The sequence below is a fragment of the Anomaloglossus baeobatrachus genome, chromosome 5 (assembly GCF_048569485.1).
Source record: "Anomaloglossus baeobatrachus isolate aAnoBae1 chromosome 5, aAnoBae1.hap1, whole genome shotgun sequence".
In the NCBI taxonomy this organism is placed as follows: domain Eukaryota; kingdom Metazoa; phylum Chordata; class Amphibia; order Anura; family Aromobatidae; genus Anomaloglossus; species Anomaloglossus baeobatrachus.
In genome coordinates, this window is record NC_134357.1 from 532,760,534 (window position 1) to 532,786,312 (window position 25,779).

Here is a 25,779-nt window from a genome sequence, read left to right on the forward strand (position 1 = left end):
ATCTAAAGGGTTAAAAAAATTAAAAGTTTGTCCCAAAAAAAGAAATGCGCTTTTTGTGCCATTTTCTGAAACCCGTAGAGTTCTCATTTTTCAGGATTTGGGGCTCAGTTATTTTTTGCATCTTGAGCTGAGGTTTTTAACGGTACCATTTTTTGTGCAGATGCTGCATTTTGATCGCCTTTTATTACATTGTTGTTTTGCGGCAACCAAAAAACGTAATTTTGGCATTTGGATTTTTTTTCTCGCCACGCCGTGTACCGATAACATTGATTTTATATTTTGATAGATCAGACATTTCTGAACGTGGCAATACCAAATATGTGTATATTTATTTTACTGTTTTATTTTCAATGGGGCAAATAGGGGGTGATTTCAACTTTTTTTTTCTTTTTTTTCAAATTTCGAAAAACTTTTTTTTTTTAACTTATTTTCTATTTTATAGTCTCAGAGGACTTTATCACGGCACAGGCTGATTGCTTGTTCATTTCTGTTGATTACAGCTGCACAGCTCTGATCTGCAGAAATGTTTCTTTCCTGTCAGTGCCCGACGCTCTGACAGGAAATACATCATGATAACGACAGGGGACATCACATAACCCATCGCTACCATGGCAACCATCGGCTCCCCTGCCTACGATGGCAGCGGGAAACGGCGCTTTCCCCGCCACGGCCATTTAAATTGCGCTGTCACATTTTGACAGTACAACCTAAGGGGGTTAATAGGCACAGGTGGATCTGTTAGCCACACATGTTTGCTAATTAGATCAGCAGACATGTGCAGGGATCACCACTGGCTCCCCGCAGCAGCTGCTACTCATTACCCCAACATAACCAAGGACTTATCGGTACTTCCTGGGTCATAAAGAGTTTAAAGGGGTGGTTCACCCATATTTTTTATTGTCTAGATCGATATTATATTGAGAAACAATGTTTCTCTCAAATACCTTGTGTTATCAATAGTGCCTGTGAGAGGCGCTATTGCAGACCGCTGCTCCCCGTCCAGTGACGTACCCGTCCAATGCTGCCTCGTCACATCCGTGCAGCCGGCTACATTCTGAGCCCATCTGCTCCCTGCTCCTCCCTCACAGCACGTCTCTTGCTTGCAGCGTTCTGCGAGGAGGGAGGGGGGAGCAGGAGACGTGCTGTGCTAGGAGGGAGGAGGAGGGGGGAGCAAATGGGCTGTGACAGCAGTGAAACACCGCTCACAGCTCAGAGTCTGGAAGACTGTAGCCGGCTGCACGGATGTGACGAGGCAGCATTGGACGGGTACGTCACTGGACGGGGAGCAGCGGTCTGCAATAGCGCCTCTCACAGGCACTATTGACAACACAAGGTATTTGAGAGAAACATTGTTTCTCAATATAATATCGATCTAGACAATAAAAAATATGGGTGAACCACCCCTTTAATACTACCCTAGCCCCTTCAATGTACAATTCAAAGGAACTTTCTTCTTTTTCACTCCCCATAGACAAACGTATATTGAAATGTCTGCAGAACTATCAGTTGATTAATTCATGGTGCCTGTTGCAGTAGACAGCTGACATCAATTCCATAAACTATTACCTCGATTTCCAATGCCGCAAGGAAAATGGCAAGAACCCTGGAAAGCACCAGAATTGGCACAAATAATGTGATGCGAGGCTTCTGGAGTGGCTGTGGGCTAGCATGTTTAGGCTGGGAAGGGCCACATAACCATGGACCTTCCCAGCCTGTTAAAATAAGCCCCAGCTGTCTGCTTTACCTTTGATGTTTATCAATAATGGTGGGGACCAACATAGTTTTTTTTTTTTCTTTCAATTGCCAGGTTAACTGCGATCATAAGTGGAGGACTAGGGGAACCTCGAGCTGTGACCGCAAATAAATTGAGTAATGTCACCACTCATCATGCAGCTCAGTCTCTGCCTGGCGGTCATGTTCTAAGCCTGTGCGCTGTCACTTCAGATGTAGCAGCGATGGAATCTTTGTGGGACCTTGTGTGGGTTACGTCGAATTTGGTTGTTTTGGGGGTGAATAAAGGGGTGAAAAAGGGTGTGTTTTTTGTATTTTATTTCAAATAAAGGATTTTTTTGGTGTCTGTGTTTATTTCTTTTCAAACAGATTAGTAATGGGGGGGGGGGTGGTCTCAGATGCCCACCATTACCATTATTAATCTAGAATTTAATGGCAGCTGTGAGCCGTTATTAACCCCTTATTACTCCAAATGCCACAGCACCAGGGCAATCGACATGAGCAAAATAAAGTTCCAGGATTGTTGCATCTAGTGGATGTGACAATCCTGAGCAGCTGCAGGATGCTTTTTAGGCTGTGGGGCCCCAATAACTGTGGACGTCCCCAACCTGAGAATACCAGCTCCTAGCTATCGGTTTTATCATGGTAGGGTATCAAAATTGGGTGCACTGTATAACGGTTTTTAAAAATGATTTAATAGAAAAAAAAGCCGCATGCGGTTCCTCTTATTTTGATAAGCGCAGCCGCATTCTTTATCAGTGCTGGGTATCATAATTTGGAGGGACTCTATGCCAATTTTTTTATTTATTAAGTTTTACATCAATCTAGATGCATACAGCTCCTCCAATTGGTTGCAGTGAGACACACTGTCTGACTGCAACCAATCAGAGACACCTGGACTGCTGTGGGCGGGGAAAGCAGTGCATATGCATGAAGATAATGAGCGGCCCCGGAAGCAGTTACAGCCGTACAGAGATCGGTAAGTATTAAACGTTTTTGGGGTTTTTTTTATTACCTGGGTGGCCGGACCCGGATTGTTACCCAGAGTTCACAGAGAACTCCGGGGTCGGTGCTCGGGTTCTTTTGAACCTCATACACACACGGCTCTGCTCCGTACACCTTGTACACACACGGCTCTGCTCCGTACACCTCGTACACACACGGCTCCGCTCCGTAAACCTCGTACACACACGGCTCTGCTCCGTACACCTCGTACACACTCGGCTCGGCTCCGTACACATCATACACACTCGGTTCTGCTCCGTACACCTCGTACACACACGGCTCCGCTCCGTACACCTCGTACACACACAGCTCTGCTCTGTACACCTCATACACACTCGGTTCTGCTCCGTACACCTCGTACACACACGGCTCTGCTACATCCACACTGTAAACCCCTCCTGACCCCACACATATAACCTTCCCCTCATCCAGCCCCATGACAACCAGCACAGCAGAGTCCTGCATGCACTGAAGAGCTGGTCATGTGACCCCTGACTCCTCCCCTCCATGTGACATCATCACAAGTCCTGTAAGCACAGAGCAGCCATATATGTAATATATATATATATATGAAAAGGGTAACGGTGTTTTCAAATTCCTGAATTTATCATTGCAGATGCTGGATATACTGCTTCCTTCACACTTCAACTGTGACAGACAGAATCCAAAGAAACAAAATCCAAAAAAATCACATTGTATGATTTTTAAATATTTAATTTTATTGCAACCAACCAGCAAGAGTTCCGGCTCTCACTGATGTGTTATTTTTTCTTTAAGAAGCTCCTACTCTGCACTCATTACTTGCATTAATTGCACTTGTTTGAACCCATTACCTGTGTAAAAGACACCTGTGCACAAACTTAATCAATCACACTCCAACCTCTCCACCATGGCCAAACCAAACAGCTAAGAACATTAGGGACAAAATTATACACCTGCACAAGGCTGGAATGGGCTATAGGACAATAAGCAAGCAGCTTGGTAAGAGGGCAACAACTGTTCGTGCAATTATTAGAAAATGGAAAAAAACCCCACATAACTGTCAATTTGAGATGAGCAAACCCAAGGTTCGGTGTTCGGACGAAAAAAAGGCTTTACACAGATACCAGAAGTCAGATTCGGACTTCGGGTGCTTCATGTATGAACACTACTTGAGGTAGCATTGCTATGGTAGGGTACATTCGGTCCTCTGACCAGTGCGAGCCACTTGCAATGTTGGAATGTCTTACACTGGGGATAACAACAGCATGAACGGCTGTAGTGTGCACCCAAAAGATAAAAAGAAAAAGAAATGGAAAAACTCTGCCCCCGGAAGTGATTTTTTTCGCCTCATGGGGTAAGGATGATTCTGAGAAAGGTCAGTATTCAGCCCAGAACGACATGAGAGGACCTGTTCAACGACCTGAAGAGAGCTGGAACAGAGTCTCAAAAATAAGAGTTAATAACACTACACCGTCCTGGATTAAAATCCTGCAGGGCACGCAAGGTCCCAACTGTGAAGCATGGAGGAGGTGGAGTCATCATACTTTGGAGGTGCTTTTCTGCAAAAGGGGCAGGACGACTGCACTGCATTGAAGAGAGAATGGATAGGGTCATGTATCGCAAGATTTTGCCCAACAACTTTCTTCTGCCAGTGAGAGCACTGAAGATGGGTTGTGGCTTGGTCTTCCAGTGTGATAATGACCCGAAACACAGCCAGGGCAACTAAGCAGTGGCTACGTAAGAAGCACATTAAGGTCATGGAGTGGCCTAGCCAGTCTCCAGACCTGAACCCAATAGAAAATCTTTGGAGGGAGTTGAAACTCATTATTGTCCAGCAACAGCCCCGAAACCTGAAAGATCTGGAGAAGATCTGTGTGGAGGAGTGGGAAAAAATCCCTGCTGTAGTGTGTGCAAACCTGGTCAAGAGCTACAGGAAACATCCGACCTCTGTAATTGCAAACAAAGGTTTCTACCAAATATTAAGCTCTGTTATTCTAGTGTAAAAAATACTTATTTTATGCAATAAAATGCAAGTGAATTATTTAAAACTCATACAATAGGATTTTCTGGATTTTTGGGGGGATTCTGTCAGTCACATTTGAAGTGGACCTACGATAAAAAATTATAGACCTCTCGACTCTTTGTAGATGGGAAAACTTGCAAAATATTTAGTACAGTCATGGCCAAAAGTTTTGAGAATGCTACAAATATTAATTTTTACAAAGTCTACTGCTTCAGTTTTTCTAATGGCAATTTGCATATACTCCAGAATGTCATAAAGAGTGATCAGCTTAACAGCAATTACTTGCAAAGTCAATATTGGCTAAGAAAATGAACTTTAACCCCCAAAACACATTTCAACATCATTGCATTCCAGCCTTAAAAGGAGCACCTAACATTGTTTTAGTGATTGTTCCATTACCACAGGTGTGGATGTTGATGAGGACAGGGCTGGCGATCAGTCATGATTAAGTAAGAATGACACCACTGGACACTTTAAAAGGAGGCTGGTGCTTGGTATCATTGTTTATCTTCAGTTAACCATGGTTATCTCTAAAGAAACACGTGCAGCCATCATTGCTCTGCACAAAAATGGCCTAACAGGGAAGAGTATCGCAGCTACAAAGATTGCACCTCAGTCAACAATCTATCGCATCTTCAAGAACTTCAAGGAGAGAGCTTCAATTATTGCCAAAAAGGCTCCAGGGCACACATGAAGGACCAGCAAACGCCAGAATCGTATCTTAAAACTGTTTCAGCTGCGGGATCGGACTACCAGCAGTGCCGAGCTAGCTCAGCAATGGCAGCAGGCTGGTGTGAGTGCTTGTGCACACACTGTGAGGCGGAGACTACTTGAGCAAGGCCTGTTTTCAAGGAGGGCAGCAAAGAAGCCACTTCTCTCCAGAAAAAACTTCAGGGACCGACTGATATTCTGCAAAAGGTACAGGGAGTGGACTGCTGAGGTCTGGGGTAAAGTCATTTTCTCAGATGAATCCCCTTTTCGATTGTTTGGGACATCTGGAAAACAGCTTATTAGGAGAAGAAGAGGTGAGCGCTACCACCAGTGTCGTCTCATGCCAACTGTTAAGCATCCTGAAACGATTCATGTGTGGGGTTGCTTCACAGCCAAGGGATTCGGCTCACTCACAGTCTTGCCTAAAAACACAGCCATGAATAAAGAATGGTACCTGAATGTCCTCCAAGAGCAACTTCTCCCAACCGTCCAAGAGCAGTTTGGCGCCCAACAATGCCTTTTCCAGCATGATGGAGCACCTTGCCATAAAGCAAAGGTGATCACTAAATGGCTCATGGAACAAAACATTGAGATTTTGGGTCCATGGCCTCGAAACTCCCCAGATCTTAATCCCATTGAGAACTTGTGGGCAAACATCAAGAGACGGGTGGACAAACAAAAACCAACAAATTCTGGCAAAATGCAAGCATTGCTAATGCTAGAATGGACAGCTATCAGTCAGGATTTGGTCCAGAAGTTGATTGAGAGCATGCCACGGAGAATTGCTGAGGTCCTGAAGAAGAAGGGTCAACACTGCAAATATTGACTTGCTGCATTAACTCATTCTGTCAATATAACCTTTTGGTGCTCATAATATGATTGCAATTATATTTCTGTATGTGATGTAAACATCAGACAAACACAAATAAAAACCAGAGGGCGACAGATCATGTGAAAATATAATTTTGGTGTCATTCTCAAAACTTTTGGCCATGACTGTATATCAAATACTTATTTTCCTCACTGTATGTGCTCAAAAAAAAAAAAAAGATGGAAAACCACTTTAAGTACTTGAATGCATCGATCAGTAGAAACCATGGCTTAAAAAAAAAAATATCTTTTCATAAATGAATAGTACAATCAAAGATAAACTTTGTAATATATCTTATAGAAATCAGCTTATTTTCCCTTCGGGGATTGATAATCATTTGTCTTAATTGAAGGAATGGATCGTAGATGAAATAGTAACTTGTAACCAGGGCTGTGGAGTCGGTAAGCCAAACCTGCGACTCCGACTCCTCAATTTCCCTTGCACCGACTCCGACTCCACGACTCCACGACATATATTGCTTATATTTAAGTGAAAAATGTATTGTAGTACAATGTGAACATCAGACATTGAATCATTTTTATGATACAATAATCAAGATATTTAGATAGAACATAAAATATATTTATTGGAATACAACTTTAGAACACAGAAAACTAATAAATTGTAAATATGTAACACACTATGTAATATATATATATATATATATATATATATATATACATACATACATATATATATATATATATATATACAGAATGAAAACAAAGGGTAAATACCTCCATTAATATTATATTGGGTAGAATTTATTGTGGTTTTGCAGTGTGCGATTGTTCCTTTTTTTCTCATATATTTCACATCACGTACAGATACGCACCTGTTCACATTTGTAAAAGTGCTGCCAGTCCAGTTTGAAGTCAGGTTAGTACCAGCATGGGAAACCGACAAGGGAACCCCTTATTTTCAGTCTGTTTTCATTATATATTGCATGTAACAGGGAGTGATGCTCTGTTTGCTGGATTTGCACTCTAGCTCCTGGCAGCTTCATTAGCCTTTTTAGTGTTCACCTGCTGATCTTGTAGGTTTTTAAAGCCCAGAAAAGATGCAGTTTAGAGTAGGACCCAGCAATGGAGGGTGCTGTGAAGGGGTGCTGGGCTAGTATTACAATGGCCATTTTAATATTCTAAATACCCCCATTAATATTATATTAGGTAGAATTTATTGTGGTTTTGCAGTGTACGACTGTTCCTTTTTATCCCCATATATATATATATATATATATATATATATATATATATATATAGATAGATAGATAGATAGATAGATAGATAGATATTATATATAGATATAGAGAGATTAAAAAAAAAAAAGGAATAATCTACGTAAGTGGCAAAGAAACAATTTAACAAGAACATACTAAATAATATTTGTGCAGTCTATGAATTTGTTGAAAGAAATAGAATTGCCTCCATCAGCTCCTCCTTCGTGGAGGACCTCAAATCTGACCTAATAGTTTTAAGGCTAGAGAACAACCTTTCTACAGTACCTTGGGTTGGAGGCAAAGCCGAAACGACATGGGCAACATCTCTAACAATTTCCGGGTATAAAGGAATTGCCTCATGCACAGTCAGTTTTGATGAACGGTTGAATTTTTCTATTTCTTTGAGAGCAAGTGAAAAATTTTACTAAAATCTGGTCAATCTGCTTGCTATAGGAGACGGAGTGAAATCTTTTTCCTTGCGGCAACGTTTTGCTGCTCCATGTCATCCAAATACTTGTCAAAGTTAAACGCCTCATCTGATGAGGATGAAGATATGGCAGCAGTAGCACTGTCAGGACCCAAGTGTTCTTGCGCCTGGCAGTCTTGTAGGCCACTCATCCTAACTGCTACCTCAGTCAGAGCTTATTTTCCTTTAGTAAGTTGTTAATCATCAAGCAGTATACAATGAATTAGGTCCACATAAACAGCTGCCAGAAGAATTTTATTTTTCAATAGCTGTGTCTCTCTCCATTTCTATTGAAGCAGAAATGCCATCTGCGATTAAACCTCTTTTTTCAGACCGACAAAACAGCAAGTTCTTCCACTCCCTTATGAAAATGCCAGGAGTAAAATCCTCAGCTTGTAATTTTTTAGTCACGGTAAATGGATGATTAAGCAATTCCTTCAATTCAGCCACCTGTGTCCATTTTGTTTTAATTTAGGGTTACCTGAGGGTTCGCCATATCTATAAGAAATGGTTTTAGTTCAAGCAATCTCTCAATCATTAAAAAAGTGCTGTCCCACCGAGTGGCTTGATCAACAATTGCCCCTTTCCCAGCACGTCTCTTCAAGATGGAATCAATTTTAGAGGTTCTGGCAGCAATAATAAGCTCAAAAACGGATCCTCACAAAAAATGAGCATTTCAGTTTGTGTGTCATTTTTCTAATCTGCTTTTGCTATTGAAAACATTATCTATCAGCTCAAAAACCTTTCAGGTTATGCGGTTTTTTAAAAAGCTGATCTGCTTTTGCATCTGAAAAATGTATCCTCAAAAACCGCAGCAAAAACGCTGTGTGTGAATGTAGCCTTAGAGCAGGAATAGAACGGCCATTTATAGGACATTTCATAACTTTACCAAATTCGTATGAAAAAATATTCAGCACATTCTGCATTGAACTACTGTACCCAATTTATAATATATTTTAGGAGTCAGAGTCGGTCCATTTTATACCGACTCCGACTCCACAGCCCTGCTTGTAGCAAGAACATGTTTATTATTGTCACATACATAAACTAAATATGTTTGTTCAGACATGGAGATTGCAGATTTAAAGAAACTGGAATGAATGGCAGATCACAGAGATTGGGAGTTAGAAAAAAAGGAGATCACGTTAGGTATTTTTTGGGGCGAGGAGTGAGGCAGAAGGGGTTACAATACTGTTGTCCATATAGTGAATGTGATATATTTAATCCTAATGTTGTATTGCTTTTTAGATAACAGATGTTTATTAGTAACTGCATATGTTTTAATTCTAAAGTAAATTCTAACTTGCTTTTCATTTCTCATTTGTTATTACTTTGTCTCTGTAATATGTTTTCTTGTACAGTTTGGAAATATATGATTTCTCCCCTGTGTGAATTCTCTGATGTACAACTAAATCTGATTTCTGATTAAAATATTTCCCACATTCTAAACATGAATATGACTTCTCTCCTGTGTGAATTCTATGGTGTCTAAGGGTATGTGCACATGATCAGGGTTTGAAATGGTCTGGACGCAGCATGTGCACATACCCTAACAAGACCTGATCTATCTATAAAACATTTCCCATATTCTGAACATGAAAATGGCTTCTCCCCTGTGTGAGTTCTCTGATGGACAACTAAACCTGATTTTATATTAAAAGATTTTCCACATTCTGAACATGAATATGGTTTCTCCCCTGTATGAATTTTCTGATGTTTAACAAAATTTGATTTCCTAGCAAAACATTTCCCACATTCTGAACATAAAAAAGGTTTCTCCCCTGTGTGAGTTCTCTGATGGAAAACAAAAGCTGATTTCTGAATAAAACACTTGCCACATTCTGGACATGAAAATGGCTTCTCCCCTGTGTGAGTTCTCTGATGAATAACTAAACCAGATTTCTGATTAAAACATTTCCCACATTCTAAACATGAAAAAGGTTTCTCCCCTGTGTGTGTTCTCTGATGGATAACTAAATCTGATTTTTGATTAAAACATTTACCGCATTCAAAACATGAAAATGGTTTCTCACCTGAGTGAATCTTTAGGTGTCTAAGAAGATGTGATTTATCTGTAAAACATTTCCCACAATCTGGACATAAAAAAGGTTTCTCCCCTGTGTGAGTTCTCTGGTGTTTAACAAGATTTGATTTTCTTGCAAAACATTTCCCACATTCTGAACAAGAATATGGCTTCTCCCCTGTGTGAATTCGCTCATGTGTAACAAGATCTGATTGGTGGTTAAAATATTTCCCACAGTGTGAACAAGAAAATCTTCTCTTCTCTGTGTGAATTTTTTTATGTGTAACAAAAGACATTTTGAGGGGTAAACAATTGCTATATTCTGCACTTGAAAATGGCGTATTTGTTTTAAAAGTAGTTTGATTTTTAATGCCTCTTTTCTGACTTTTCTCTTTAACAACCAGTGATGAATCAGAAGATAGGACCTGTTTAACAGGATCAGATGATAGATCTTTGCTGTGCAGGGATGATGGTGTATATGGAGTAATGGCATTCACTTCAATTATGTCTTGTGTTATCGCAAGGTCATCTGATTCAATAATTGCGGATATCATTTTTTGCTCCGATTTCCTGGTACAGTCTCCTGGTAAGAACAAAAAATATTTTTTAATAAAATATTGTTAAAAATATATTTGTATAACATTTCTAAAATATCCATAGAAATTACAAGTTATGTAGAAAAATTCAAGCAATTAACAAATCTCACAATAGACCTTAGAGCAGGAACGTGTTATATAAAAAAAACAATGTAAAAGCAAAATTCAAAATGCAATGGCAGAATTGTATTTTTTCACCATTTCGTCGCACTTTTTTCGCACTTTTTTTCTCTCTTTTTTACAGTACATTATATGGTAAAAGGAATGGTTGTCATTCAAAAGTACAACTTGTCCAACAAAAAACGAATGCTGATACGTCTAGGTTACCAGAAAAACAAAGTTATGCCTCTTAATAGAAGACAAGGAAAAAGAAAAAATGAGAAATACTCTGGTCATCAAAGAGTTAAAGAGAACCAATCATCAGGATTTTCATATATAACCCAATGCCAGTGCTATATTGGCACTATTAGGCTGATTCTCTACATACCTTTAGCGGTCAGCTCGGATGTTTAGGTTTTGAAATCCAAGAAAGTAAAGTTTATTCAATCATCAGGTTCTTGAGTGACAGCAGATGAGGATCAGATAATAGCGGGGAAGGGTATTCATATTTATCCCCTCCCCCTGTTGGAATTAGCATAAGTATTATACAATCGATTTACTTTTTTACTAGCAGGACCTGTGTGAGGTCATACCCATGTGACCCGAACGAGCGGGCCCTCAGCCAACAGAAAAATGTTGCTTCCTGGTATCAGCTTTGTTGGCTGAGGTCCTGCCCCTTCTGGTCACATGGGTATGACCTCACACAGGTCCTGCTAGTGAAAAAGTAAAACGATTGTATAATACTTATGCTAATTCTAACAGGTGGAGTTGATAACTATGAATACCCCCCAGATATTATCTGATCCTCAGCTGCTGTCACTCAAGAAGCTGCCGATTTTATAAACTTCGCTTTCTTGGATTTCAAAACCTAAACCTCTGAGCTGACCACTAAAGATATGTAGAGAATCAGCCTTATAGTGCCAGTATAGCACTGGCTTTAGGTTATATACGAAAATCCTGGTGATTGGTTCCCTTTAACTTCATTTACTCTTGTAATAAGGGGAGATCGTTATTTTCTGGCCTCTCAGACTCCACAATGACGGCTCCAGTACAAGTTCTTATATAATGGACATTGGTAGAATTCGTAGAGAAAATATATTTCCGGCTCTTGAAGATAAAATATCCGAACTTCATGTAATAATTTCTGTCCTCTTTTTGATAACTGCATTTTGAGAGGCGTTCAAAAAAGTTCCTGTGGGGGGGCTGCGCGGCGTGGATAATACTTATCTCCCGCATTTCTTACAATTACCCGGTGCCAAACGTTGGATACAAAAGGGAATTATTACTGTCACAGATAATAAACAGGGACTCATCATACAAGGAGGATTAGAGAACTCCTACGTCATACACACTCGCCGGCACTGAGGTCCTGCGCAGGCTCAGGGCAGATCAAAGTATTGTAGTGCGCCTTGCCAGGACCTCAATACCGGCCTTTGTGTATAGACGTAGGACGCGTCATGCACGCCGGCTTCAGAAGAAGGAAGACCAAGATGGCCGAAAGAGGAGGCGCCGGTCCCGGAGAACGGTGCCACCCATTCGACTGTTGTGCACCGGAGCGACCTTCTAGGTGAGTATTATAAAGTGTTTTTTATGTTCTACAGCGCGGCCTGCGCTCTTATATACAGTATGTTAAAATGCTATATATAAGAGCCCAGTGATGTTGGCCGCAGCTTATAGGCCCCAATACTGGTGACAGGTTCCCTTTAACATCTTTCCTACTATTGGATCAAGGTCTGGCTCAGTGTTACCATTAACCTCCACTTTGGACCGGACTTCGCTATGCTCAGGTCGTACCTGCTGTGCACTGCCACTCGGCCATGCCTACAGGTATTCTGACTGTACCTTCACTCTGGACTCTACCATAGGACCCTGTGTTGCTTGCCGCTGGTCGCACTGTAATTATTAAAGTACTTCCCTTCCCTCAAGCTTTGTCCGAGTCCGTCTCTGGGGTCAGCTGCTACAGTCCTCTGTGGTCCTGTGGGTTCACTACCGCACTCCACCGTGGATAGTGCAGCAATCAGATCTTGGATTTATCTTAACCCCTTCCTGACGAGGCCATTTCCCATTTTTTCTGTTTCTTGTATTCGCTTACCTTCTTCCAAGAGACATAACCTTTTTAGTTTTACATTCACATAGCCACATGAGGGCTTCTATTTTTGGAGGACAAGTTGTTCTTTTGAACAACACCATTAATTTTATCATCTGATGCACTGGAAAGTGAGAGAAAAAATTCCAAGCTGCGTTGAAATCTCAAAAAAATGCAATTACACAGTTTATTTACCATGTTCACTTAACGGTTCACTAAAATTGATCAGTATCACCATCTTGGTACGATTACTTAGATTAAAAAAATGTATAGTAATTTTTCTTTTATATTCGAGTGGTGAAAGAAAAATCAGAAATATGTGAAAAACAAATCATAATACTTTTGTTGGCATTTTCCGAGATTCATAATGTTTTGAATTTTCAGGATCTAGGGCTATGTGAGGGTTTATTTGTGGTGCCCTAAGCTGACATTTTCACTGATACTGTTTTGGGGCAGGTACGATGTTTTGATCGCCTCTTATTTTATTGCAATGTTGCGGTGTCTAAAAAAAACCGTAATTCTGGTGTTTCGATTTGCTTTTTTTCTCATTACACCATTTCCAATCAGATTAATTTATTTTATATTTTGAAAGATTGGACTTTTACAAACACAGAGGTCAAATGTGCATATATTTGTTTTTAATGGGGCAAAAGGGGTGTGTGTGTGTGTGTGTGTGTGTGTGTGTGTGTGTGTGTGTGTGTGTGTGTGTGTGTGTGTGTGTGTGTAGGGTGATTTAAACTTTTGTATTTTTTTTACTGAATTTGTTAATCCCCTTAGGGGACTTGAACCTGTGGGCTTTTGATCGCATTTTCCCATACACAGCAGTGCATAAGCAATGCTATGCATAGTGAAAATCATGATCTCTTATGAACGCCAGCTACAGGCTAGCTTTCACTGGATTATCGTAATGACAGGCACAGGGATGTTCAGCAAACTCCGAGTGGTCATGGAAACCATTTGGTACCTTGAGATCACACCATGGGTGCACCGATGGCCCGTGATATGATGCGCGTACGTGCTGCTGTTAAATGCTGCTGTCAAAGATTAACAGCATCATTTAGCAGGGCAACAGCAGTAGGAGGAAGGCCACTCCACCCACAGCTGTTACAGGCAAATAATGGCTGAATAACACAGCCATCATCCTACTGGAAAGATACGGGCTAAGTGTGTGAGCCTGCATCAAAGTTAGGGAGCCAGCATATGATGTACCAGTACATATCATATCGGTAAGAGGTTAAACAATGGGAAATAGTTGTGAATTCTGCTAATTTTCTTCACTATGTCAAATGAAAGAATATTTCAAATAAGGTTATTCACAGGTTGCACCGTCCCCGACTTTTATGCAGAAGATCGGAAATATTAAAAATACAAAATGTCTCTCGTGTAACTCAGAGGTGGCAGATCTATTGGGACAGGAAATTAGGGATTTGTGGGAACCGGTTATCACATTTGTTGCTGAGAGGCTGAATATTGTTTTATGATTTCAGGATCTAATTACTTCACGGTTATTCTCTGCAAGGGGAATTATTTTTAAGGACTGGATAACTTCTAATAGTAACATTTTCTAACAACAGGTTAGGCCGAGTTACACATTCAAATATAATAAGTGCTGGGATAAGTAAAAGGAAAGAGTTTGGAAATATGGACAAGAATTATTGATTGAAGAGTTTTCTCTTCTTTTCTCTCTACTCTGATTGGGTGGGTGTCAGGGATGGCATTAAATAGAAAAAGAAAGAAAAAAGATAATTGTTTAATATTTCTTGTATTATGTCTACTGTCTACATTTGAGCATGTCAATAAAAAGGACATGGACTGGGGTCTCATCATAAAAATAAGGCCCACCATATGGAATATGTTTTTCTTCACATGATTTCCTAAGTCGTCCGCACATTCTATGTATGCTACCATTTGGCTTTGTAGCTCAGAGATCTGGGATGGTAAGGGTCAGCATCTTCTAATTCCAGAAAGTAGGGTGCGTTCTGGCTGTAAGGTCTGGACAGAACAGATCTCACTCCAACAGAAGGACTTCCAATGCCCAAAGTAATGGGGACAGTTTTGGTTTAGAAAGAGAATGGTGACCGCTTGATTGTGATATGGCCGGACTACACCGCAGATAAACCAGGCACAGACTTTGACTGAGAAGAATCTGTGACTTCTCTGCATTCAGTGGTTACTACTCACCTGGGTCATTCTCTGTAGGAATCTCCTCTTTACACCACTCATCACCCCTCACATATGTCTCTGTAGTATTAATATGGGTCAGATCTTCACCCTGAAACAAATATTGTAAAAGTCACAGACAGATGAAGAAGTCCCATCTATGATCAGCTGTAATCCTGCCATCTCCACCGTTCTCATTACACAAGTATAATACATATAATACTGGAGAATAAAACAAGACTGAGCACAAGACCTTCACAGCCATCTACACATCATAGGGAGATTTCATGACACCTTCTCTCCATCTACCTGATGATCCTGAGGAACATTGGGATTTTCTTGTTTACAGTCCTGTGGGGGAAGAGGACGGGGACATCTCTCTGGTGTTGTCCTCTTACTGGATAGAACTGGAAGGAAACACATACAGGGACTGAATTCATTCTTTACATACAGATAATTATAAGCCGTGTGTATTTAGTCCTGTCTATTACCTGGTGATGTGAGAGACTGGGGAACCTCCATCATGACGTCCTTGTACAGATCTTTGTGTCCTTCTAAATACTCCCACTCCTCCATGGAGAAATAGACGGCAACGTCTTGATACCTTATAGGAACCTGACACATACAATGATACAGTCATCCCCCGATCTCTTCATAGTGTTACGGTATCATATCCCAGCATTCCCAGCAGTGTCACCTCTCCAGTCAGCAGCTCAATCATCTTGTAGGTGAGTTCTAGGATCTTCTGGTCATTTATGTCCTCATGTATCAGGGGATGAGGTGGAGGCCCCGTGATTGGGCTCAGGGGTCTTCCCCATCCCTCAGACACAGGGGCCTGACAGCGCTCACTAGAGGTCTTCTTCACTACTGTGTAATCCTGGTTATGGAGAGACACATTACTAAATCTCACTACAGACATTTCCAGAGTCCTCACCTCTCCAGTTCTGTCCATCTGTTATTCCCATAGATAAGAATGATGTAATGTGACGTCATCAGAATCTCTCACCTCTCCAGTAAGCCGGAAGAGGATCTCTAGGGTGAGGTGTAATATTCTCTCCACCATCTTGTCCCTGTCCATATCCATACTTGATGGGTCAATCAGGAGAATTCTCTTATATAGAAGATCTCCACTGAGAGGGTCCAATATTGTAGGGACCTGAAAGGCAGGATGAGAAAATGTATCATCATAAATAATCAATGTAACAATAAAATCATCAGAGATAATAGGGAAACATATGAGGAGATATAATGTGTAGTTGTTGTATTCTTAGTTAGTATACACTGGAACATTAGTTGAATTGGTGACAGTCAGCTTGTCCCATTTACTCGCTGTTGTTGGTCACTGCTTCGGTCACTGGATGGCTGTAGGGTTCACATATTCGTTGGGACTGACTAGAAAATACAGAGACTGATGGGGAACCAAGCAGTGGTGGCACAGGACTCACGGGATTATTAATGTGTCACTATCTTGACTTTTACAGTATTAAGTTTTTTACATATACTACTAAAAGGTATAGTGGTGCTCAAAAGTTTACATACCCCTGGCCTTTTTTCAGAGAATATGAATGATAACACAAAATCTTTTTTCCACTCATGGTTAGTGGTTGGGTAAAGCCATTTATTGTCAAACTACTGTGTTTTCTCTTTTTCAATCATAATGACAACCAAAAACATCTGTTTTATGCACCCCTTCTACCGTGAACCATAACATTTTTATTTTTTCGTCAATCTTGCCATATGAATACTTATTTTTTGCGGGACGAGTTATAATTTTGAATAAAACCATTAGCTTTACTATATAATTTACTGGAAAACGGGAAAAAAATTCCAAGTGCGGTGAAATTGAAAAAAAAATGGTATTGCACGGTTGTTTTAGGGGTCTTTTGTTCACTATATGGTAAAACTGATGTGTCGGTGTGATGCCTCAGGTTGGTGCGAGTTTGTAGATACCAATATACTTTTACTTTCATCTAAGGGGGTCAAAAAAATTCTAAAGTTTGTTCAAAAATAAAATTGCACTTTTTGCGCCATTTTTCTCGACCTGTAGCATTCTCATTTTTCAGGATCTGGGGATCAGTGACGGCTTAGTTTTTGTGTCTTGAGCTGACATTTTTAGTGATAACAGTTTTGTGCAGATGTTATGTTTTGATCGCCTCTAATTGCATTGTTAAAAAATGACACCCAAAAATTTTAATTTTGGCGTTTGGAATTTTTTTTCTCACCACGCCATTTACCAATCAAATTACCGTATTTTTCGCTTTATAAGACGCACCTGATTATAAGACGCACCCCCAAATTTGGTGAAGGAAAAGAGAATTTTTTTTTTTTAATGTTAAATGGGGTCCATCTTATAATGCCAGTGTCAGTCTAACAAATCATATAGGGTATATGTCCCTCATAGCCCCCCATCCTAAAATTAACCCCCCTTAATCTGGATATGGCCCCCTTATATTGAATATAGCCCCCTTGTGCTGGGACACGTCCCCCTGTGCTGCCCATGGCCCCTATAGATGGTACACCTCCCCTGTGTTTGATATGGCCCCCATGTGTGCTGCCCATGGCCACTATAGATGACACATCTCCCCTGTGTTAGATATGGCCCCCATACTGCTGCCCATGGCCACTATAGATGGCACATCTCCCCTGTGTTTGATATGGCCCCCATACTGCTGCCCATGGCTACTATAGATGGCACACCTCCCCTGTGTTAGATATGCCCCCCATGCTGCTGCCCATAATAAAATAAAACACTCTTTCCTTACCTTCTCAGCGCTGTCCCTCCTCGTGTCTCCCTCCTTGCAGTTGAGCTCCGACTTCCTCTACTTCCTGGTTCTTGCTGCTGGTCATGTGATCGGCACGGCAGAGTGATATCATCTCTGCGTGCCTGATCACAGACAGCAGCAGCAGGAGATCAAGAGATCAGCGCTGGAGGTAAGTAAAGCTTTTTTTATTTTACTATGGGCAGCAGCACGGGGGCCATATCTAACACAGGGGGGATCATGTGCGATCAAAGGGAGCACAGGCAGATATAATATGCCCCGCTGTCCCAGCCCCTCAGCGTGATGCGGTTTCAGCACCAAACTGATGGACAGCGGCTGTGCATATTATATGAGCGGGAGCAGGAGATCTAATGCTGCCGCCCGCAGCTGTCACCTGCCCCCGCACCGCCCCAGAGCGGACCCTGCAGTATATATATATATATATATATATATATATATATATATATATATATATATACATATACATATATATACATATACATATATATATATATATATATACACACACCACCCCACCGTATATTCGGTTTATAAGACGCACCCTCTACTTTCCCCCAAAATTTGGGGGAACAAAAGTGCGTCTTATAAAGCGAAAAATAAGGTAATTCATTTTATATTTTGATAGATCGGGCATTTCTGAACGCAGGGATACCAAATGTGTGTATATTTTTTATTTTGTTAACGGTTTTATTTTCAATGGGGCGAAAGGGGGGTGATTTGAACTTTTAGGGTTTATTTTTTCACATTTTTAAAACCTGTTTTTTTTTTTATTTATTTCACTAGTCCCCCTAGGAGACTATCACTGCACAACACTGATCAGCAGAAATGCAGCGTTCCTGTGAGTGCCACCCCTCTGTCGGCTCGCACAAGAAATAAATCATGACAGCGACAGGAGTCATCACATGACCCTGTGCTACCATGGCAACCTTCGGCTCCCCAGGACCACGTCACGGGGCCTCCGATGGCGACGGGGAATGTCGTGTAGCCCGTCACAACCATTTAAATCGCGCTATCACATTTTGACAGCACAATCTAAGGTCTTAACAGGCGCGGGTGGATCGTGGATCCACCCGCGCCTATTAGCTGCACATGTCTGCTGTTCAAATCATCAGACATGTGAGGGACTCCACGACATGACCTATGACGTAAAGGGGGTTAAACCCAGTTAGACTCGCCGACCCCGGGTATCTGTGAGTTCGCCCTGCACTATTTAATAAAAACAAAAAACACAAAAACGGGCAAAAGAACGCATGAAAAACGCACAAATATGTATGTGTTTTCTGGCACGAGGTGAATTTTTCACTGAAGGCACAAAACTGCAGCCTGTACATAAGGCCTAATGCAGATCACATCCCATTGTGAGGCATCAACCGGCTGTATTACAAAGGGCCGGTATGTTTTGCAGAAGCGTGAGTGCTCTGCAATGTGAAGTTGGATGGATGGGACCTGTGGTTCCACAGGGTTGCATTACATGCAGAGCCATGGAAGGGTGTGTGATGCTGATTACACACTCCTTACCACCTGTCGGTGTGGCTCCAGGGGTTAAAGCAATCCTGTCTCTGAACCTGGATAGAGTGTGTCTAGGGCAGTCTAGAGGGAGACTGACTCTAGACTTCCAGTGTGTGCGCTGGAGACGGGGAGAGCAGAAGACCTTCTCCTGAAGAAAGGGGCTTTTAGGTCCATGTGCAAAGCCTGGCTGGAGCCAGAGGGAACCTGGTAAGGACACTAGCCACCTTCAGAGGAAGGTAACCCGGATTGGACCTGGGGTCTGGATACTGACAAGGGTCAGTGACATGTGTGTGGAAGTCCAACAGTGTGTGGACTTTATATTATGTGTTTTTAAGGAGAAAGCCAAGGAATGGCATCTTTATGTTATGTGACCTGATATGGTTTGTGGAGCTGTTAATAAACCATATGGTCTGATAAAGAGACAAATTGCTCCGGTGTGCTTTAATCCCGATACCTGACGTGTGGCCCCCATACACTCGGGGCCCCCATCGTTACACCATATATACAGCGGTAATGCCGATCACATCCCATATATACAGCGTCTCCATACAGCGGTAATGCCGATCACATCCCATATATACAGCGTCTCCATACAGCGGTAATGCCGATCACATCCCATATATACAGCGTCTCCATACAGCGGTAATGCCGATCACATCCCATATATACAGCGTCTCCATACAGCGGTAATGCCGATCACATCCCATATATACAGCGTCTCCATACAGCGGTAATGCCGATCACATCCCATATATACAGCGTCTCCATACAGCGGTAATGCCGATCACATCCCATATATACAGCGTCTCCATACAGCGGTAATGCCGATCACATCCCATATATACAGCGTCTCCATACAGCGGTAATGCCGATCACATCCCATATATACAGCGTCTCCATACAGCGGTAATGCCGATCACATCCCATATATACAGCGTCTCCATACAGCGGTAATGCCGATCACATCCCATATATACAGCGTCTCCATACAGCGGTAATGCCGATCACATCCCATATATACAGCGTCTCCATACAGCGGTAATGCCGATCACATCCCATATATACAGCGTCTCCATACAGCGGTAATGCCGATCACATCCCATATATACAGCGTCTCCATACAGCGGTAATGCCGATCACATCCCATATATACAGCGGTAATGCCGATCACATCCCATATATACAGCGTCTCCATACAGCGGTAATGCCGATCACATCCCATATATACAGCGTCTCCATACAGCGGTAATGCCGATCACATCCCATATATACAGCGTCTCCATACAGCGGTAATGCCGATCACATCCCATATATACAGCGTCTCCATACAGCGGTAATGCCGATCACATCCCATATATACAGCGTCTCCATACAGCGGTAATGCCGATCACATCCCATATATACAGCGTCTCCATACAGCGGTAATGCCGATCACATCCCATATATACAGCGTCTCCATACAGCGGTAATGCCGATCACATCCCATATATACAGCGTCTCCATACAGCGGTAATGCCGATCACATCCCCTATATACAGCGTCTCCATACAGCGGTAATGCCGATCACATCCCCTATATACAGCGTCTCCATACAGCGGTAATGCCGATCACATCCCCTATATACAGCGTCTCCATACAGCGGTAAGGCCGATCACATCCCATATATACAGCGTCTCCATACAGCGGTAAGGCCGATCACATCCCATATATACAGCGTCTCCATACAGCGGTAAGGCCGATCACATCCCATATATACAGCGTCTCCATACAGCGGTAAGGCCGATCACATCCCATATATACAGCGTCTCCATACAGCGGTAAGGCCGATCACATCCCATATATACAGCGTCTCCATACAGCGGTAAGGCCGATCACATCCCATATATACAGCGTCTCCATACAGCGGTAAGGCCGATCACATCCCATATATACAGCGTCTCCATACAGCGGTAAGGCCGATCACATCCCATATATACAGCGTCTCCATACAGCGGTAAGGCCGATCACATCCCATATATACAGCGTCTCCATACAGCGGTAAGGCCGATCACATCCCATATATACAGCGTCTCCATACAGCGGTAAGGCCGATCACATCCCATATATACAGCGTCTCCATACAGCGGTAAGGCCGATCACATCCCATATATACAGCGTCTCCATACAGCGGTAAGGCCGATCACATCCCATATATACAGCGTCTCCATACAGCGGTAAGGCCGATCACATCCCATATATACAGCGTCTCCATACAGCGGTAAGGCCGATCACATCCCATATATACAGCGTCTCCATACAGCGGTAAGGCCGATCACATCCCATATATACAGCGTCTCCATACAGCGGTAAGGCCGATCACATCCCATATATACAGCGTCTCCATACAGCGGTAAGGCCGATCACATCCCATATATACAGCGTCTCCATACAGCGGTAAGGCCGATCACATCCCATATATACAGCGTCTCCATACAGCGGTAAGGCCGATCACATCCCATATATACAGCGTCTCCATACAGCGGTAAGGCCGATCACATCCCATATATACAGCGTCTCCATACAGCGGTAAGGCCGATCACATCCCATATATACAGCGTCTCCATACTGCGGTAAGGCCGATCACATCCCATATATACAGCGTCTCCATACAGCGGTAATGCCGATCACATCCCATATATACAGCGTCTCCATACAGCGGTAAGGCCGATCACATCCCATATATACAGCGTCTCCATACAGCGGTAAGGCCGATCACATCCCATATATACAGCGTCTCCATACAGCGGTAAGGCCGATCACATCCCATATATACAGCGTCTCCATACTGCGGTAATGCCGATCACATCCCATATATACAGCGTCTCCATACAGCGGTAATGCCGATCACATCCCATATATACAGCGTCTCCATACAGCGGTAATGCCGATCACATCCCATATATACAGCGTCTCCATACAGCGGTAATGCCGATCACATCCCATATATACAGCGTCTCCATACAGCGGTAAGGCCGATCACATCCCATATATACAGCGTCTCCATACAGCGGTAAGGCCGATCACATCCCATATATACAGCGTCTCCATACAGCGGTAAGGCCGATCACATCCCATATATACAGCGTCTCCATACAGCGGTAAGGCCGATCACATCCCATATATACAGCGTCTCCATACAGCGGTAAGGCCGATCACATCCCATATATACAGCGTCTCCATACAGCGGTAAGGCCGATCACATCCCATATATACAGCGTCTCCATACAGCGGTAAGGCCGATCACATCCCATATATACAGCGTCTCCATACAGCGGTAAGGCCGATCACATCCCATATATACAGCGTCTCCATACAGCGGTAAGGCCGATCACATCCCATATATACAGCGTCTCCATACAGCGGTAAGGCCGATCACATCCCATATATACAGCGTCTCCATACAGCGGTAAGGCCGATCACATCCCACATATATACAGCGTCTCCATACAGCGGTAATGCCGATCACATCCCATATATACAGCGTCTCCATACAGCGGTAAGGCCGATCACATCCCACATATATACAGCGTCTCCATACAGCGGTAAGGCCGATCACATCCCATATATACAGCGTCTCCATACAGCGGTAAGGCCGATCACATCCCATATATACAGCGTCTCCATACAGCGGTAAGGCCGATCACATCCCATATATACAGCGTCTCCATACAGCGGTAAGGCCGATCACATCCCATATATACAGCGTCTCCATACAGCGGTAAGGCCGATCACATCCCATATATACAGCGTCTCCATACAGCGGTAATGCCGATCACATCCCATATATACAGCGTCTCCATACAGCGGTAATGCCGATCACATCCCATATATACAGCGTCTCCATACAGCGGTAAGGCCGATCACATCCCACATATATACAGCGTCTCCATACAGCGGTAATGCCGATCACATCCCATATATACAGCGTCTCCATACAGCGGTAAGGCCGATCACATCCCACATATATACAGCGTCTCCATACAGCGGTAAGGCCGATCACATCCCATATATACAGCGTCTCCATACAGCGGTAAGGCCGATCACATCCCACATATATACAGCGTCTCCATACAGCGGTAATGCCGATCACATCCCATATATACAGCGTCTCCATACAGCGGTAATGCCGATCACATCCCATATATACAGCGTCTCCATACAGCGGTAATGCCGATCACATCCCATATATACAGCGTCTCCATACAGCGGTAATGCCGATCACATCCCATATATACAGCGTCTCCATACAGCGGTAATGCCGATCACATCCCATATATACAGCGTCTCCATACAGCGGTAATGCCGATCACATCCCATATATACAGAGTCTCCATACAGCGGTAATGCCGATCACATCCCATATATACAGCGTCTCCATACAGCGGTAATGCCGATCACATCCCATATATACAGCGTCTCCTCATCTCACAGAGGCGGCAGATTCTTATGTTTCTACAGAATCAGAGGAAAAGGCAGAAAACCTTCCGATTCCAAGAAATTACCAACAAAAACACCAAAATAGTGTCAGTAGTGAAGGGGTTAATGCCCCCTGTGCCCAGTAATGGGGAATCTCCACATACCTCCGCGGTTGATGCTAGAGTGTATGGGCTCCTTCCAGGTATGACGTCATTTCAACACGCCCCTATCACATGATAGGGGGCGTGTTCAAAGTGCAGCTGGATGTTTTCCAGGAATAAACATTCTTTCCTAAGTCCAAGTGGGCATGGAGCTGTTTATAATAGAAGCGGGAGTCTGGGGGTAAGAGCTTCAGATGGGGAGTACAGGAGAAAACCACCAGGACCACTATCCTGGAAGGAGCCCGTACATTCTAGGCTCAACCCTGTGCTTACAGGACCTGTGATGATGTCACATGGAGGGGAGGAGTCAGGGGTCACATGGTCAGCTCCTCAGTGTATGCAGGACTCTGCTGTGCTGGGTGTCATGGTGCTGGATGAGGGGAAGGTTATGTGTGGGGTCAGGAGGGATTTACAGTGTGGATGTAGCAGAGCCGTGTGTGTACGAGGTGTACGGAGCAGAGCCGTGTGTATACGAGGTGTAGGGAGCGGAGCCGTGTGTGTACGAGGTGTACGGAGCGGAGCCGTGTGTGCACGAGGTGTACGGAGCAGAGCCGCGTGTGTACGAGGTGTAGGGAGCAGAGCCGTGTGTGTACGGAGCAGAGGTGTGTGTGTACGAGGTGTACGGAGCGGAGCCGTGTGTGTACGAGGTGTACGGAGTAGAGCCGTGTGTGCACGAGGTGTACGGAGCGGAGCCGTGTGTGTACGAGGTGTACGGAGCGGAGCCGTGTGTGCACGAGGTGTACGGAGCGGAGCCGTGTGTGCACGAGGTGTACGGAGCAGAGCCGTGTGTGCACGAGGTGTACGGAGCGGAGCCGTGTGTGCACGAGGTGTACGGAGCGGAGCCGTGTGTGCAGGGCCGGCCTCAGCACCCTGCGCACCAGGGCAAGTGCTGGGGCTCTGGACCGCCGGAGGGGGGTAGAAGGAGGAGGCCACTTTCCGTTTGCAGGGGCAGTGATGTATTCTGCAGCCCCCAGGCCGAGTTCGAGGAAGCGCAGTGCTCAGGCCAACAGCCGCGCTTTCCTGTCTGCCGTCTCTTTAAATCGGCACTTGCACACAGCGTTCACTGCTGAATGCTGCGTGTAGGGCATTAAAATTAATCTGTGGGAGGAGCTACTGCGCGGTGTGCTCCCGCCCCACAGATGAAGAGAGGTGCTGCAGCGCTGCCAGCATCCCACCAGCATCGAGCTGTATGTCCCCTCCACCCCAGTGTTGTGTACCTCCCAAGGCTGTATGTCCCCCTGACCCCAGTGCTGTATAGCCCCCCAGAGCTGTATGTTTCCCACCCCAGAGCTGTGTGTCCCCCAGAGCTGTGTGTCCCCCACCCTAGTGCTGTATACCTCCCAGAGCTGTACATCCCCCATCCTAGTGCTGTATACCACCCCCAGAGTTGTATACTCCCCCCTAGAATTGTATGTCCCCACCAGCCCAGTGCTGTATACCCCCCGAGGCTGTATGACTCCAGAGCTGTATGTCCCCCTACATTAGTGCTGTATACCCCCACATAGCTGTATACCCTCTCAGAGCTGTATGTCCCCTGATTTCAATTTTTAGGGTTTTTGTTGTTTAAAATATTTTTTAAAACTTTTTTTATACATTAAGGCTATGTGCGCACGTTGCGTTCTATTACGCAGTGTAAATAGTCACTGCATGTGCGTCTCAGAGCGCAGCCGAAAAGCTGCGTTCTGAGACGCATCCGGCAGAACTTAACGTGCGCACATTCCTGCAGAATTCATGCGTTCTGGATGCTTGCTCTGCCATAGACAGAGTGGGAAAAGCATCCAGAGTGCACATTTTTGACAGTGCGGTCCCACTCGGCTCTGCTGCATCCCCATAGACTTTCAGCAGAGCCGACTGGGACCGGAATGTCAAAAAGAGCACATGGCTGGCTGCGGGAGACTTCAT

At 43.6% G+C, this 25,779-nt stretch overlaps 2 protein-coding genes across 2 annotated transcripts in view; one reads left to right on the forward strand and one right to left on the reverse strand.

The window, feature by feature from the left end:
- The window catches only part of LOC142312918 (uncharacterized), a 268,596-nt gene that overhangs the window by 72,210 nt on the left and 170,607 nt on the right, over positions 1–25,779 (forward strand). The gene's annotated exons all lie outside the window — the stretch shown is intronic.
- Positions 7,065–24,057, reverse strand: LOC142312125 (uncharacterized). The gene is made up of 7 exons (XM_075351012.1): positions 23,881–24,057; positions 15,979–16,128; positions 15,670–15,849; positions 15,464–15,587; positions 15,282–15,379; positions 14,994–15,084; positions 7,065–10,614 (listed from the first exon to the last, which is right to left on the reverse strand). The coding sequence occupies exons 2-7, from the start codon at positions 16,054–16,056 to the stop codon at positions 9,497–9,499; spliced, it is 1,689 nt and encodes a 562-aa protein (XP_075207127.1). The 5' UTR covers positions 16,057–16,128; positions 23,881–24,057; the 3' UTR covers positions 7,065–9,496.

Bases quoted from the DNA above. Each gene is read 5' to 3' on its own strand.
- LOC142312125 (XM_075351012.1), bottom strand. From the start codon at position 16,056: ATGGATATGGACAGGGACAAGATGGTGGAGAGAATATTACACCTCACC. The intron at 15,850-15,978 runs GTGAGAGATTCT...CTCCATAACCAG, and splicing joins TCTTCCGGCTTACTGGAGAG to GATTACACAGTAGTGAAGAA. The intron at 10,615-14,993 runs GTGAGTAGTAAC...TGTTCTTACCAG, and splicing joins TCCTACAGAGAATGACCCAG to GAGACTGTACCAGGAAATCG.